Source organism: Canis aureus, chromosome 24, assembly GCF_053574225.1.
Source record: "Canis aureus isolate CA01 chromosome 24, VMU_Caureus_v.1.0, whole genome shotgun sequence".
NCBI lineage: Eukaryota > Metazoa > Chordata > Mammalia > Carnivora > Canidae > Canis > Canis aureus.
This window is the reverse complement of record NC_135634.1, coordinates 33505923-33519746: the sequence shown is the minus strand read 5'-3', so window position 1 is coordinate 33519746 and position 13824 is coordinate 33505923. Positions and strand designations below refer to the sequence as shown.

At 44.7% G+C, this 13824-nt stretch overlaps 1 protein-coding gene across 1 annotated transcript; it reads right to left on the bottom strand.

Annotated features, from left to right (window-relative positions):
* Positions 1-1034: 1034 nt before the first annotated feature.
* NEFL (neurofilament light chain) lies at positions 1035-6684 on the bottom strand. Its single transcript, XM_077868812.1, has 4 exons — positions 5467-6684; positions 4267-4391; positions 3498-3817; positions 1035-2957 (listed from the first exon to the last, which is right to left on the bottom strand). The coding sequence occupies exons 1-4, from the start codon at positions 6511-6513 to the stop codon at positions 2815-2817; spliced, it is 1635 nt and encodes a 544-aa protein (XP_077724938.1). The 5' UTR covers positions 6514-6684; the 3' UTR covers positions 1035-2814.
* Positions 6685-13824: the final 7140 nt, after the last annotated feature.

Sequence of the window (13824 nt, the reverse complement as noted above, 5' to 3'; positions counted from 1 at the left end):
ACACCAGAATCCAGAATGAACAGGTAATTTTTGGACCCCTGCTCTTTCCACAAGGTGTTGGAACTGGGAGTGGGACTGATGAATGGAATACTCTTGGCTTTCTAGGCATGCTACCCTGTCAAGAAGTTATTAACTCAGTATTTCTTTGTGTTCTATTATGGTAGGAACAATGCTAAATGCTTAGGATAAAATGGTGAGCAAGGAGTCTGATTACCATGCTTCTGAAGATCACACTATGGCAGGGAATGCAGACATTTATAAAATGATCATGGAAACAGATGCAGATTACAAGTGTGTAAAAGTCTGCAAAGTCTATGTAGTCTTAAGAACACAATTAGTAGAGGAATTTGGCCCAGTAAGGAAAGGCTTCTCCAAGAGAATACCAACTGAACCTCAATTGGGCAAGAATGAGGGAAGGAAAGAAGAGTGCATCAGATGGAGAAATCAGCAAAAACCCGGTGACAGGTGGAAGAACAGAGGGCCAGGGTGATTGAAGCACTAGAAGTAAGGGGCAAAGGGATACACCGAGGATGAGGTCAGAGAAGGAGGTTGGGGTCAGATCTATACAGTCCTTCAAGATCACTTTAAATATCTTGATTTTCATCTTAGAAGAAATGGGAAAATATTGGAGAGTTTTAATCAAAGGGATGACATGACCAAAATTTCCTTTTTAAAGAATGGCTTACTGTAGGGTGCTGATCAAAGAAAGACACAAGTAGACACTGGGATTACACACCTAGGGTGGTGTCAGGGTAAATGGAGAGGTGTGGATGGGTAGATTCGAGATATATAGGAAATAATATCAGTAAAACTTGGTTAGATTAGACCAGAGGGCTTGGGGAGAGGAAATGGGAGGCACGATGTCATGCCCAGTCTCTGTTTTGCAGAATTGGATAACTGGGGAGTGATGTCATTAACTGGGAGAGGGAATACTGAAAGAGAACTGGAGTTTTGGGGGAAGCAGAAGAGATGGAGGTACTGACCCAGGTACCGGATTTAAGGAAATGTTTTTAAAGACTTCAAATCCATTTAGCTTAGGTTTTTTAATATTTTATTATGGCACACAGGATAGAATATGGTACAGTGTTCTTACTTCAAGTAATTCTGAAACCAACCATTTCCATTTAGCTAAAGTTACTTTTTTTTTACATGTAATTCACACCTGTCTTAGATTTATCATGTGTAGCATCCCATATTTAATGAACATAAATGTAAAAAGCTTGGTTTCTGAGGCGACTCCTAGTCTTTACAGAAGCCAATATACTAAGAATCTTCATAGTTCAAATCCATAGCATCATGACAAATAAATTATTTTACCTATTTGTGTGGTGACATTTATTTAAACAGAAATAGGCCGTATGAAGAATCAGATAAACTTAAATGGAGATGACTTTGTTCTCAGGTTAAATTCGTTGACTTTTGAAAGTTGTCTAAAGAACAAATACTAAATGAAATTAGCTGACAAAGCAATTGTGTAAGAACAAAAGCAGAAGAGCAGATAATCAGTAATTTCATCTACATTCCACATCAAGCGCAAGTGCAAGAGCTTTCATGACTTGACAGTGAACAGGGAGGATGAATGGGGCATGTGTTTGATGCAATGTCCAACCAGTTAGAGCTATCACTGAAATCCAATTATTTCCCAGTAAAGACATGCAGAGCAATGGCAATGCAACATACAGGTATATAACCTCCTCCCTTTACTAACCAATAACAATTTCATTATCTATATCCGTAGTGTTTTAAAAACTTTAAAATGGGTGGCATCAAATGTTTACTTTGAGGCAACGTAATCAGGCTATTAACACACTGAATCATGAGGTCAGGATTGCAGGCAACATGTTTGCAATGGCAAGTAATCTTTGATATTCGTACTGTGTCCATCCAAGGTTATACATGGGAAAAATTTCTTTCTGATTATGTCAGTTGTTTGGGTTTCCACTTCTGCCCATGATATTCAGAAAATATTAAAATAGTATGGTTATAGTAATGGATGGGTGGGATTCATATTCTATACACATTGCATTAATTATTAAATTACCTATTTACCACAAGAGGTCTATTTATCATATTACAGCATTGCCTCCAAGAAAACCATTCCCAACATTATAAAGTACATTTCATGGGACAGAGGATATTGCTAATTATAAAAGAAGAATCCCAGAGACTCCTATTTACTCGTTTATTATCAGCAAAATTTCTGAGGGGAGCAATTTCATGAATGGTCATGACCTAACTGTATCCCTCCGAATTACCAATTAGTGGGAAAAGTGCATTGTAATTGTTAAAATTTAGGACTTAAAAAAAAACTTGGAGGTCGATAGTCCACTTGGCTTATATTGGTGCCTTAAGATATTTTAATTAAGTCCACAACCACAGCAAGAAATGTCATTCAGTATAACTTTATTTACTATTTATTGCACATGATTCGAGGTCTTTAATTTCTAACCACCAAAGGTTCAAAGGACTATTTTTACCATGGAGTTTAACATTAACATTAGTGAATTCATTTATTCATGTTTTTTTTTATTGTAAACATCTGAATTATTCACATTGCCATAGATCCTGAACTCATAAGCGTGGACCATGCACAGGCTGGCAGCAAGCCAGGAAGCCACTCTGCAAGCAAACAGATACTCTGCATAAGGAGAAAAGTCATAGCACAACATTGAATGTCCAACCTAAGTCATCTCAGAATTATACATATATTGACTTCTTAATTCATATAGTATCTGGAACTCAACTGGTTGGTTGGTGATGGGGTTGACCTGATTTCGGGAGAATTCTTCCTGGAAGGATTAAGGACAGAGGGGCTCAATCTTTCTTTTTAGTTGCTTGCTCCTCCCCAGCACCTTCATCTTTTTTCTCCTCCTCTTCAGCTTCTTTGGTTTCTTCTCCTTCTTCGCCTTCACCTCCTTCCTCTTCCTCCTTTGCCTCCTCGGATTCTTCCTTGGCAGCTTTAACATAAAAAGACAATGTACAAACTGCAAGTCCAGGGCAAGTCATTCAAAACATTTCTGCTAAGGTTTTGTGTGGTACTTCAAATGTCAGCTTCACCCAAACTTCCTAGCTCCATCTCCCAACACACATGTGATTGACAATGCTGGCCCCTGAACTCAATAGCTCCTTCTTAGAAAAAAGCCAAAGAGCAAAGAATTATTATAAAAAATATTTCTGTTCTTAAGGCCACCAAACTGCTGGGTCAAATAGATTTTTTTTTAATGTGTAATGAGAATAAAAAGACAGCAGGAGGAGAAAATTTTGAAATGTTACCTTCCAAAAAGCTACCAAGCTAAGCAGAGAGGACAGCCAATTTGAGAAAGTAGGTACTTACAAAAGGCTTGTCAAACAATTGAAGGTATTATTTATGATTCTAAAGTCATATGTGAATAAAACTTCCTTGGCATAAGCAAGGCTTCATTTCTCCTACCCGTCTCCTAGCAAATATCTATGCCCTGATTGCTCTTGACCTTGTAGGGATTTCCTTTTTACCATACCTTCTTCCTCTTCAGCTCCTTCCTCTTCAGCAGCTTCTTCCTTCTCCTTTTCCTCCTCCTCAGCTTCTCCTTCAGAGGGGGGTTCGTCCTTGGCTTCCTCGGCCTTTGCAGCCTCGATGGTCTCCTCCACCTCGATCTGTTCCTCCTGGACGTGGCTGGTGTAATAAGAAGGGAAGGAGCGAGCAGACATCAAGTAGGAGCTGGTCTGTAACCCACCATAGGCAGATCGGCCGAAGACCTGAGAGCTCTGGGAGTAGCCGCTGGTTATGCTTCCCACGCTGGTGAAACTGAGTCGGGTCTCCTCACCTTCCAAGAGTTTCCTGGGAAGGCAAGGGAGGATGGGTTAATAAACACTAACACAGGAAATATGTTGAACTGCTTGCCTGCTCTCAGCCCACCACTCATCATCTTCCCCCTAAATACCACCCTTAAAGGCAAAGGAGAGCAGGAACAGGTGCAAGGCTGGGAATTATCAAAACTTCATGACTGGGGATATTGTGCCTACCATCAGGAAAAAAAGAAAAAGAAACAGAAAAACAAACAAAATAGTCCTGTCTATTCCATTTAAAATGTAACAAGAAACTAGGAATAGAATTCATTAATATCACAGGGTCAAATTCTTCCCTATTTGTCTAAATACCTTCTTGGAAAAAGCCAAAATGCAAACAGTTATTTCAAAGGACTATTCTTAAAGGCTTCTGACTCAATATAAATGAAACCTGATTTTCTTCCTAAACCACAATGGCTGCTACCAGCCCACTGTTTTTACCTGTAAGCTGCAATCTCAATGTCTAAAGCCATCTTCACATTGAGCAAGTCTTGGTATTCTTTAAGGTACCGTGCCATTTCACTCTTTGTGGTTCTCAATTCATTTTCTAATTTGTTGATTGTGTCCTGTTGGAGGACCAAAAAGAAAAAAAAAAATCCAGGCATAAGTCCCAACTGCTATCATTTTAGTGTATTACAGCTGCAAAGGCCTAACCTACATAAAACCAAAGTGCACTCCTTAGATAAGATCTCCCCTAAAACAACTGTCTTTTCTCTTTTTTAACCTTTCCTTCCTTGTATTAAAAAAAAAAAAAAATCCAGCTCAGGAAGCATGAAATGAAAACCAAAAAAATAAAAAATAAAAATAAAAATAATTTAAAAACCTGATAGAAGAAATATTCTTCTTTGTTTTCTTCTAATTGCTACTGTCTAATGATCATCATAAAATGCCTGCAAAAAATTTTTGGTCGATTAAAAAAAAAAAACTTTGTTTCACATTCATTAGTTAACTATGCAAGTGAAGTGGAAGAAATTACTCCATTGCTTTACAGGAGTAGGAAGTAGCTAGCTATAAAAGAAAAATGACAGTCATTGTATCTAAAATATTTTCTATGTATCAATATTATTTTTTTCTCCTTCCCAGAAAATGGAGATCCTTAGAAAAGAAATGTCTTTTTGTGAACATCATTACCTATTCCAATTTTGACTGCACTCCTGTCTACCTAAGGGCGAGGAGTGGTTGATAAAACTAGTCTCAAGCATGCTTGGTCACAGGTAGCCTGCAGAACTAACGAGAGCTGTGTGCTGTAATTATGAAGCTGATGGTCCAATGTGGAGGGCAAAGCGACCTGTGGTTAGTGAAGGACGTTAGAGAGACAGGCCAGAGGCAACGCCCAGCTCCCATCCCCTCCGCCCACCCCACCCTACCCTGGCAGGGCTGGGCAGCTTTAATGCGGAGCTAGATACAGCTGCACCAGGCACGTCTCCTCGGACTGCAGTGGGGCCCCCACCCCCCACCCCCGCCCTCCAAGTGCCCCACCCCTCCCACACAGTCCCCTGGGAGCCAAGTTCTACTGGCTCCTAGCTACCTGCGGAGGCCTCCTCGGTGGTCTCCACGTTCCGGGCGCGCCCTTCCCCTCCCGCCACCACTTGCTCCCGCAGCTCCCTCCCCGCCCCCACTGCGTTGTGCACCGTGCCAGACCTGCATAGCACTGATGTCGGCGTTCTGCTTGTCCTCCAGCTCCTGCAGCTGCTTCTCCAGCGCCTCGTTCATGCCCCGGCATGCTTCGATCTCCAGGGTCTTGGCCTTGAGCAGGCGGCGGCTCTCGGACACCTCGTCCTTGGCGGCGCGCACCGCGTCGGTGTTCTTGGCGGCGCTCTCGGTCAGCACGGTGAAGCGGCTCTTGAACCACTCCTCGGCGTTCTGCATGTTCTTGGCAGCCAGCTTCTCGTACTGAGCGCGGATGTCCTTGAGCGCGGCGGAGAGGTCGGGCTTGGAGGACACGTCCATCTCCACGGAGATCTGCGCGTACTGGATCTGCGCCTGCAGCTCGGCGATCTCCTCTTCGTGCACTTTCTTCAGAAAGGCGATCTCGTCCATCAGGCTGTCGATGCGCTTCTCGAGCTCGGCGCGGGCGAGAGCGGCCTCGTCGGCTCCCTTGCGCGCCTCCATCAGCCGGCCCTCGGCGTCCTCGCGGCTCAGCACCTCCTCTTCATAGCGCGCCTGCAGGTTGCGCAAAGTCTCCTCCAGCCCTTCGCGCTCGCCCTGGAGCGCCTGCTTCTCGTTGGTGGCGTCTTCCGCCGCCAGGCGCAGGTCGCGGATCTCCTGCTCGTACAGCGCCCGGAAGCGGGAGGGCTCGGAGTGCTTCTGGCGCAGCACCAGCAGCTCGGCTTCCAGCACCTTGTTCTGCTGCTCCAGCTCGTGCACGCGCTCGATGAAGCTGGCGAAGCGGTCGTTGAGGTCCTGCAGCTGCGCCTTCTCCTGGGTGCGGATCGACTTGAGGTCGTTGCTGATGGCGGCTACCTGGCTCAGGTCGAGGTTCTCGAGACTGGGCATCAAGGAGCCGGAGCTGGAGGAGTAGCTGCGGCGCACGGACAGCGAGGAGGAGACCGGCGCGGAGTAGCTGGAGTAAGCGGAGCGCGCGGTGCTGTAGCCGCTGCGCACGCTGGAGATGTGCACCCGGGGCGTCTCCACGTAGCGCCGCTTGTAGGAGGTCGAGTAGTACGGCTCGTAGCTGAAGGAACTCATGGTGGCGGTCGGAGGCCCTCCGGCTCGCAGCGGAGGTGGGGGGGCCTACGGAGAGAGAAGAAAGGGGAGAGAGGGAGAGGGGAAGGTGGATGGCTGTGTGCGGCTCGGCGCGGTCCTGCCACCCCTATTTATACGCGGGGAGCATTCTGACGCAGCCTGCGATCGATCACGGCGCGCCGGGCCAGTGGGGGCAGCGCGCTGCTGCAGCCAAGGGGAGGATTCTGCGCAAAAGGGAAGGCGGGGGCGAGCCACAGGCGGCTCCGGGCTGCGGCGCTCGTCCTTTCCACTTACTTGTCTCCGAGGCCTGCGATTTTTTTCCCCCCAAGACCCCTTTACCCCTCACTCATTTCCCTCCCCAACCCCCGTCCCCATCCGAGTTCCTCCCTGGACCCCGCATCACATGGATGCGCGTCCCCAATAATAGGTTCTCACTCCCCCACTGACCTCTTAGTTCTCTGTCTCCCCGCTTCCTCGGAGACACCCTCACCCCTAAGTCGCCCCTTCCCCACCACGGGCCTCTGCCATCATCCCCGTTGGGGCTTACGGGTGACAAGGCAGTGCCTCTAGGGGCTTCGGAAATTGAAAAGTTTAAGCTTGCGTGTATTAGGCCTCCAAGGGGAGGAAAGTTTCCTGTTTCTTTGTAGCTGTTTCTGGCACTTTCTTTAATTCATGTCCCTTGCTCCCGGTGATTTTTCTTTCTGCTTAACGCGCTGCTTCTGCACGCGCGCGCACACACGTGAACCTGCGGCACTGCGGGTGTGGATTTTAGCGTTTCTGACCCCCCGTAGAGCCGTTAATATGAGCCTTCCAGTGTTCTAGATTTAATCGTTTCTTTCCGGAGAAAGAGTGTTTTCAGCGTGTGGAAGCGCGTAGGTGGGGGAGAGCCGAGAAGTGAGTTTGAAACTAAGCGGGGGTTGGGGGGGGGGGGAGCCGACTTGCAAAGGCAGCGGCGAGCCCCGTAAGCCCGGCCCTTGGGACTGATTCACGCAGCCTGTATCTTCTCCATCAAACTGAATTCCCGCGGGGCACCACCAACTCCGACACACCCAGAGCCCCTTTCCCTCTTTTTTTACACCTGTGTAGCATCAACCTGATGATTTCCACAAGCCAGGCAGGTGGCCGGTTGTCAGAAGGAGGCTGCGGCTGCCAGCCCCGAGCGCGCCGAGGGCGGTCTCCCGGGAGGAGCACTCGGACCCCGACACGTCTCGTCCTGGGGCAGCCAGCAGAGAGCCGCGTGATTCTTCCCCCGGCTCACTCTGGTAATTAGATTGCAGACACAGTCAGACATCCGTGTTTCTTTAGGAAACACCCCGATACCTGAAAACAGTAATGCACATTGATACAACCCTGCGGTCTGCAGAGCATTTCACACGCACGATGCTACGGAGTCCTGGTTTCACGGAGCGATTGCAGAGATTTAATAGGATCACTAAGGTTTTTCTACACGAGCGCTTCGTTTCTATTGAGTTTGTGTAAGGGGAGCGTTTGATGTGCAACTTACTAATTTTTTTTTTAATAGCAAACTAAGGGGGGAAACAGGCTAACAGTTTGCAAAAAAGAAAAGCCGGCACCTCTTTCTTTCCCTGTGAGGCTGAGACGGTGAAGTGCTTGGAGCGGGTACCACAGCCGCTCTCAGACATACTGCACTCCTCGCCTGGCAGGCAGGAGGGTGGGATGGGGCTTAGCATCCGGGGGTCTTTGCAGCTCTAAAGAAGAAAAGAAAAGAAAAGAAAAAAAAAAAACCCTGCCTTTCCATATCCCCGTGCTCTTCGTGGCAGAGAGATAGACTGCAGCTGAGAACTTGCATAGGATTTCTAAGCAATATAGTTTCAAGTAATGCAATTTTAGAAACATGAACATTTGTAGTTGACTCTATGGAGAGGTCCATCCACATCACATTCTAGGATTTCAGGCCTGAGCTATTAGGCTCTCCCGGGTTGGGCTTGGCACTGAAAGGCACATTTGGGTCCTTATTCTAATAACTTTATATTGTATAGCTCATGTATCCTTGGCCTTCTCATTCATAGGTGATCCGACAGTGGGAAAGGCTTCTCTGGGGGAGAGAGAGAAAGGATGAGGGAGAGAATCTAGGTAAGTCATAGTTTTGCTTCCTCCCAATTACCCAGTTTGGCTGAAAAGTGGCATAATGGATTTGTTTTAGCCTGCCCCATAGAAGCTACATTGGGCCACATCACTGTGTGTGAGCCTGCCTGCACATGCCACATCCTTGAATATTCATGAATTCATTTTCTTTCTGCCAGTTCCCTTCCCTCAGAGTTTCAGGTCACCCTCTGAGATCTTAAGTCCATCAGCGTTTTTTTTTTTTTGTTTTTGTTTTTTTTTTTTTTTTTTTTGCCACAGCTCCTGGCTGAAGCCTTTGACTGCAGAGGATGCAGGACGCTGCCCCAAGAGGGGGGAGGTGGCTGATGGGTGCTGCAGAGCCCCTGGAATGTCATGCAGGAAGGAAACCTGGGAGAGGGGTGCACCTGCTGTCATCCATTGGGTGGCTGAGAAAGGAGGTGCAGTGGCCCTGCCCTGGCCGGACCTGGTGAGCAGGGAGTGGAGGAGAAGGGCAGATCAACTGTATTTCTGAATGTAGCTCTCTGGGCTTTTTAAAAATAGCTCCTGCCATAGTCACCTCAAGTCTCACCACAGCCTGCTTTCTGGGGGCTCCTGAACCCAGCCCGTGTCTGGGTTTGGTTAGCCTACTTTCAGCCTTCCTCAGCTAGGCGCCTGCCTCTTTTTAAATATTTTGTCCAGTCATCCTCCTTTTACAGTCCTCTTCCCAGCATCTTGCTCTGAATGCCCATGTGGCGTTTGTTCTGTGTGTCAAAGCAAAGGTAAAATGAGCGACTTTAGAAAACCTGTTTAGAAAAAAAGAATCTTGACTTTTTCTTCCCCTGTCATGAATGTTTCTGCCTTAGCATTGTTTGTGATAGTGTCTTTATTTCTTTAGAAGAAGGCTTTTGGGTCTTGATTCACACTCGTGCATTTTCTTTCCCTTTAAGCATATTCTCCACCAACATGAAATGGGTTGAGGGCTGCTAACAAAACATACTCTTAGGAGATACAGATTATTTTAAAAGCAAATGTGGAAGTACGTGGATGAGACTCATTAATAGAATCCCCTCAAGGACTGTTTGAGGTGATGTAGTTAAAAAGTAAAATATATTTGCGTTACCACAGAGCTCATAAAATATAACTCTTAGAACTGCTGCAAAGCTGTTACTTCTCCAAGGCCAATAAAATCAGAAAACTTCAGATGAGTAGGACCAGATCCCTTTTGATTTCATTATTCTAAGGCTCTGTCAGAGCAGGAAGTTCTGTATGAGCATTTGTTTTGAAAAGCACAGTCTGAAATTTAGGCTGAAATTCTTAAGAGGCAAACCTCAGAAAAGCATCAGCTGGGGGGGTGGGGGCAAGTGAGCAAAATTCTCCTGCCACCAGTGAGCTGTAGGAGTGGTTCTCCAGAACAACAGATAGGTCCCAGTCACCTCACCATCATGTAGAAACACCAGTGTCAGCATCCTTTTGAAGCAAGGAGGGATGAAGGAAATAAATATGTGCAGGATACCTACCCTATGACCAGCCTTTAATATCTACTATTTAATAATTCCAAAATCCCCCTGGGATAGTGGTTGTTATTCAGCAAACAGCTGAGGCCCAGAAAGGTTAAATAATTTGCCGACTCACACTGTTACTCAGACCTAAGCTCTGTCTGCTTCCCGTCTGAGTAGTGCTCTACTCCTGCACACATTGCAGCCGGTGACATTTGCTGTTTCCATATGTCTCTGTGGAATTTGATAATTGCGTGCTGCAGTCTGCAGAGTGTGCATGTAGTAAACATCTCATGTTTTGAGGACACCATTCTGAACTGATTTAGATCAGGAGACTGTTAACGAGCATGTTAGCAGTCTCTCTTGGACAACTAGTGATGACAATTGACTATGATTGTTGTAGATTTTTTAAATGGCCCCATGTAAAATTAAATGGAGGCTACCAGTGGACAGATAACCGGTGATGTCACCTTTTAGGCATTACTCTAAACATCGGTTTACAAAACACCTTTCCTGGGATTATGAGCTAAAGTACCACTTGGCTGATCTAAGTTCCTTAAAATGACCACATCGTGACTTCTGCCTTTTTTCCATTTAAAATAATTTCATTTTCTGCCCTTGTAAATAGGTTTGATAAAGTGACTTGAAAAAATTACTATAAAGAATAAGAGAGGGATCCCTGGGTGGCGCAGCGGTTTGGCACCTGCCTTTGGCCCAGGGCGCGATCCTGGAGACCCCGGATCGAGTCCCACATCGGGCTCCCGGTGCATGGAGCCTGCTTCTCCCTCTGCCTGTGTCTCTGCCTCTCTCTCTCTATGACTATCATAAATAAATAAAATTTAAAAAGAAAAAAAAAGAATAAGAGAAAAAAAAGAATAAAAGAAAAATGCTGGCATTTAATATCTCCCTATCAGAGATTGCATGCTTCTTGCAAATGTTTAACTTTTTAAAAAGAAACATAAATAAAATCAACAGAAAATGCCTAATTGGAGGAAGCCACAAATAGATTTTTTTCTGTTTCTTATCACTAGTTTCTTTCTTCATATGTTACGCTCACCATAGGAATCATCACACATGAATCTTCCCATCTTTTGGGAAATATGTCTGAAAGAAAACTTTTCCCATTGTGATACAAAATATGCCTAATTTTATAGCATCACGTTGTGAAGTAATGCATCATAAAATGCGCTATGCAGCTATATAAGATTTAGATTGCAGCAGGAAAGGAATGTCATTTGAATAGATTAAGGATGAAAAGCACGTTTATATTCAAAACACGTGCGATATTAGAAATGACAGGAACTTGCTGCTGTCCAAGCAGAAATGATGGTGATGGGATCAAACCCTAAATGCTTGCTCCACGGAACTAGCCAGGGTAATGTATTTCCTCCCCAGAGGCCTGCTCCACGGTGTCTTGCCCTTAATCACAGTCACCAGATGCAAGAGGTAAGAGGGTATGCCTGGGACATTAAAGGGCTTAATTTGCAGTCATTTCAGGCAGGTCCCAGCCATCGCAGTCAGAACCCACAGTACTAACCCTGTTTGTTCAGTCGTGACTACAGGGGAATACCTGCTGCTGCTGTAGTTTGGGTCTTAACTAGCCACTGAAACATTCCATGCGGCACCTGGCTTTCTCTGCTGACCTTTACAGTGATTTAATAAATCAAGTGGAGGAATGTGAGATTTACAGTTTGCAAAGATAGAGGATAAGCATTTCCGTCTGCAGGAGACAAAGCCCTGAGGTTGGCTCTTTCACAGCCCTGCTGGAGCCCATCCAGGGCAGCAGTTCACTTTCTCGCCAGTACTTCACCACTGCACTGCACGAATGCAGCAAATACTGCAGTATGATTGCAAATGGGCGGATCCCTGGATTCCTACAGTAAAGCAGGCAGGCTTCTCACCCCAGGATATGTAGCAATGGTGTTTGGTAAGTTGAATACATAAGAGACTGTCTGGGTTAGAAAAGTGAAACTTGAGTGTGTCTAAATGGCTTGTTGATTGATTAAATAACTCATATGTTCATTCATCCATTGAATCACCAAATGTCAGCAGAACACTTACAACATGCACAATTCTGTGCAAGTGCCATGGGGCGGGGACTGGGGAGTACAAGGAGTTATGGCACAGTTCCTGTCTCCAAAGGGCTTGGAAAATACTTAAGCACAATAAAAAGACCAGCTACTGATACAGCAACATGGTTGCATCTCAAAAATGATACACTGATACCAGGTGAAAGGAGTCTTAGATGAGGGATGCATACTGTATAATTCCATTTATATAAAATTCATGAACAGGCAAACTAATCTGTGATGGAAAAAAAATCAGAACAGTTGTTGCCTCAGAGAGTGTGAGGTGGGGGATGACTGGGCGGAGGCACAAGAGCACTTTCTGGGGTGAAGGTATTGTTCTAGGTCTCAAGAAGTTTGGATCGTGCAGGCGTGTGCCTTTGTCAAAACTCGGAATGTAACAGGATTTTGTGCATTACACTGAATGTAAATTTTACATCAGGAGAAAAAACTATCCACATAACCAATCACGTTATAAACAGACAAAATGCATGCATATGAAACTCAAAATACTATGTAAAATTTAAATAATAAAAGGCAAAATTCTAAGAGGTGTCATGAGGATGAGAAGAATGGTACAAGCAGTAATTGCTGTGGTTTTGGGCAGGGAAGAGGTCAAGTGAATGAAATGAATCAACATTTCTGTGACTGGTTACTATGCTAGATGCTTCGATCAGGTATCTTGTTTAATCCTCATGGCGGCTCAGTCAAGTGGATATTCTTGTTGTTCTAAAGATGAGATATTGTATTTTTATTAGTTTGTTCCAACACTGCATTATAATTTGTTAGCAATCTTACATTGCTGCCTCACCCTGAATTTGTATGGCCTTTAAAAAAAAAAAACTTTGAAATCCACGGTATTAATGTATACTGTGGCTTTTTAAAAAATGTAAAAACATGAGTTTCATTTATTTTCTTTAAATCCGATCTTTAATATAAACATTTTTGGTCCATTGTTCAAATCTGCTGTGATAGTTTTAAAACCTTCTAACTTTATGTCAAATTCAATAAGAATGAGTTTCCCAATTTTTTTTCATCAACACCATTAGAAATGTGCTCTATATGCTATGCTTCATAGGATTTTTGGGATTGGGAAGTAATTTCAATTTTTCCACTCAAATTCTCCACTGGTTTCATCCTCAGCAGCTTGTAGCTTTTGCTTTAACAATCCCTTTTACAGAGTGGATTACCTCCCTCTACATGTTAACCACTGGACATTACTTCTCAACAGAATTCCTAGGGAGGTTGAGGCATTGGCAGCCAAAAAATGAGCTCTAGATTTTCACTTTGTGTTTCTTTCTCACTACATTCAGATTTCTTTTCTGTGTGATTCTTGTGGCATCCTCACATTTCCAGCAGATATGATAGTAGTGATATTTACATGGAGAGCAGAGGTTTCCTAAGCCTTTCTATATCATATTACTGGGTCCTTACAGCAATCCTATGAGGCAGAAACATATCTGCAGATGTTACCACCCTCACTTTTTAGATAAGGATGCTGAGAGGTCTGCAGAGGAAAAGTGATTTACTCCAAACCATACCTCCTGTAACAGTGGACTCAGGGCTATAACCTGAAGTCCCTATCATCAAATTCAATGAGAATTTTCTCTTTAAATCTCACAGTCTCCTATGTCCCAGGCCTATCCTTTTTCAGATCCGCTCTTGGTGCCATTCCAAAAAGATAGGGA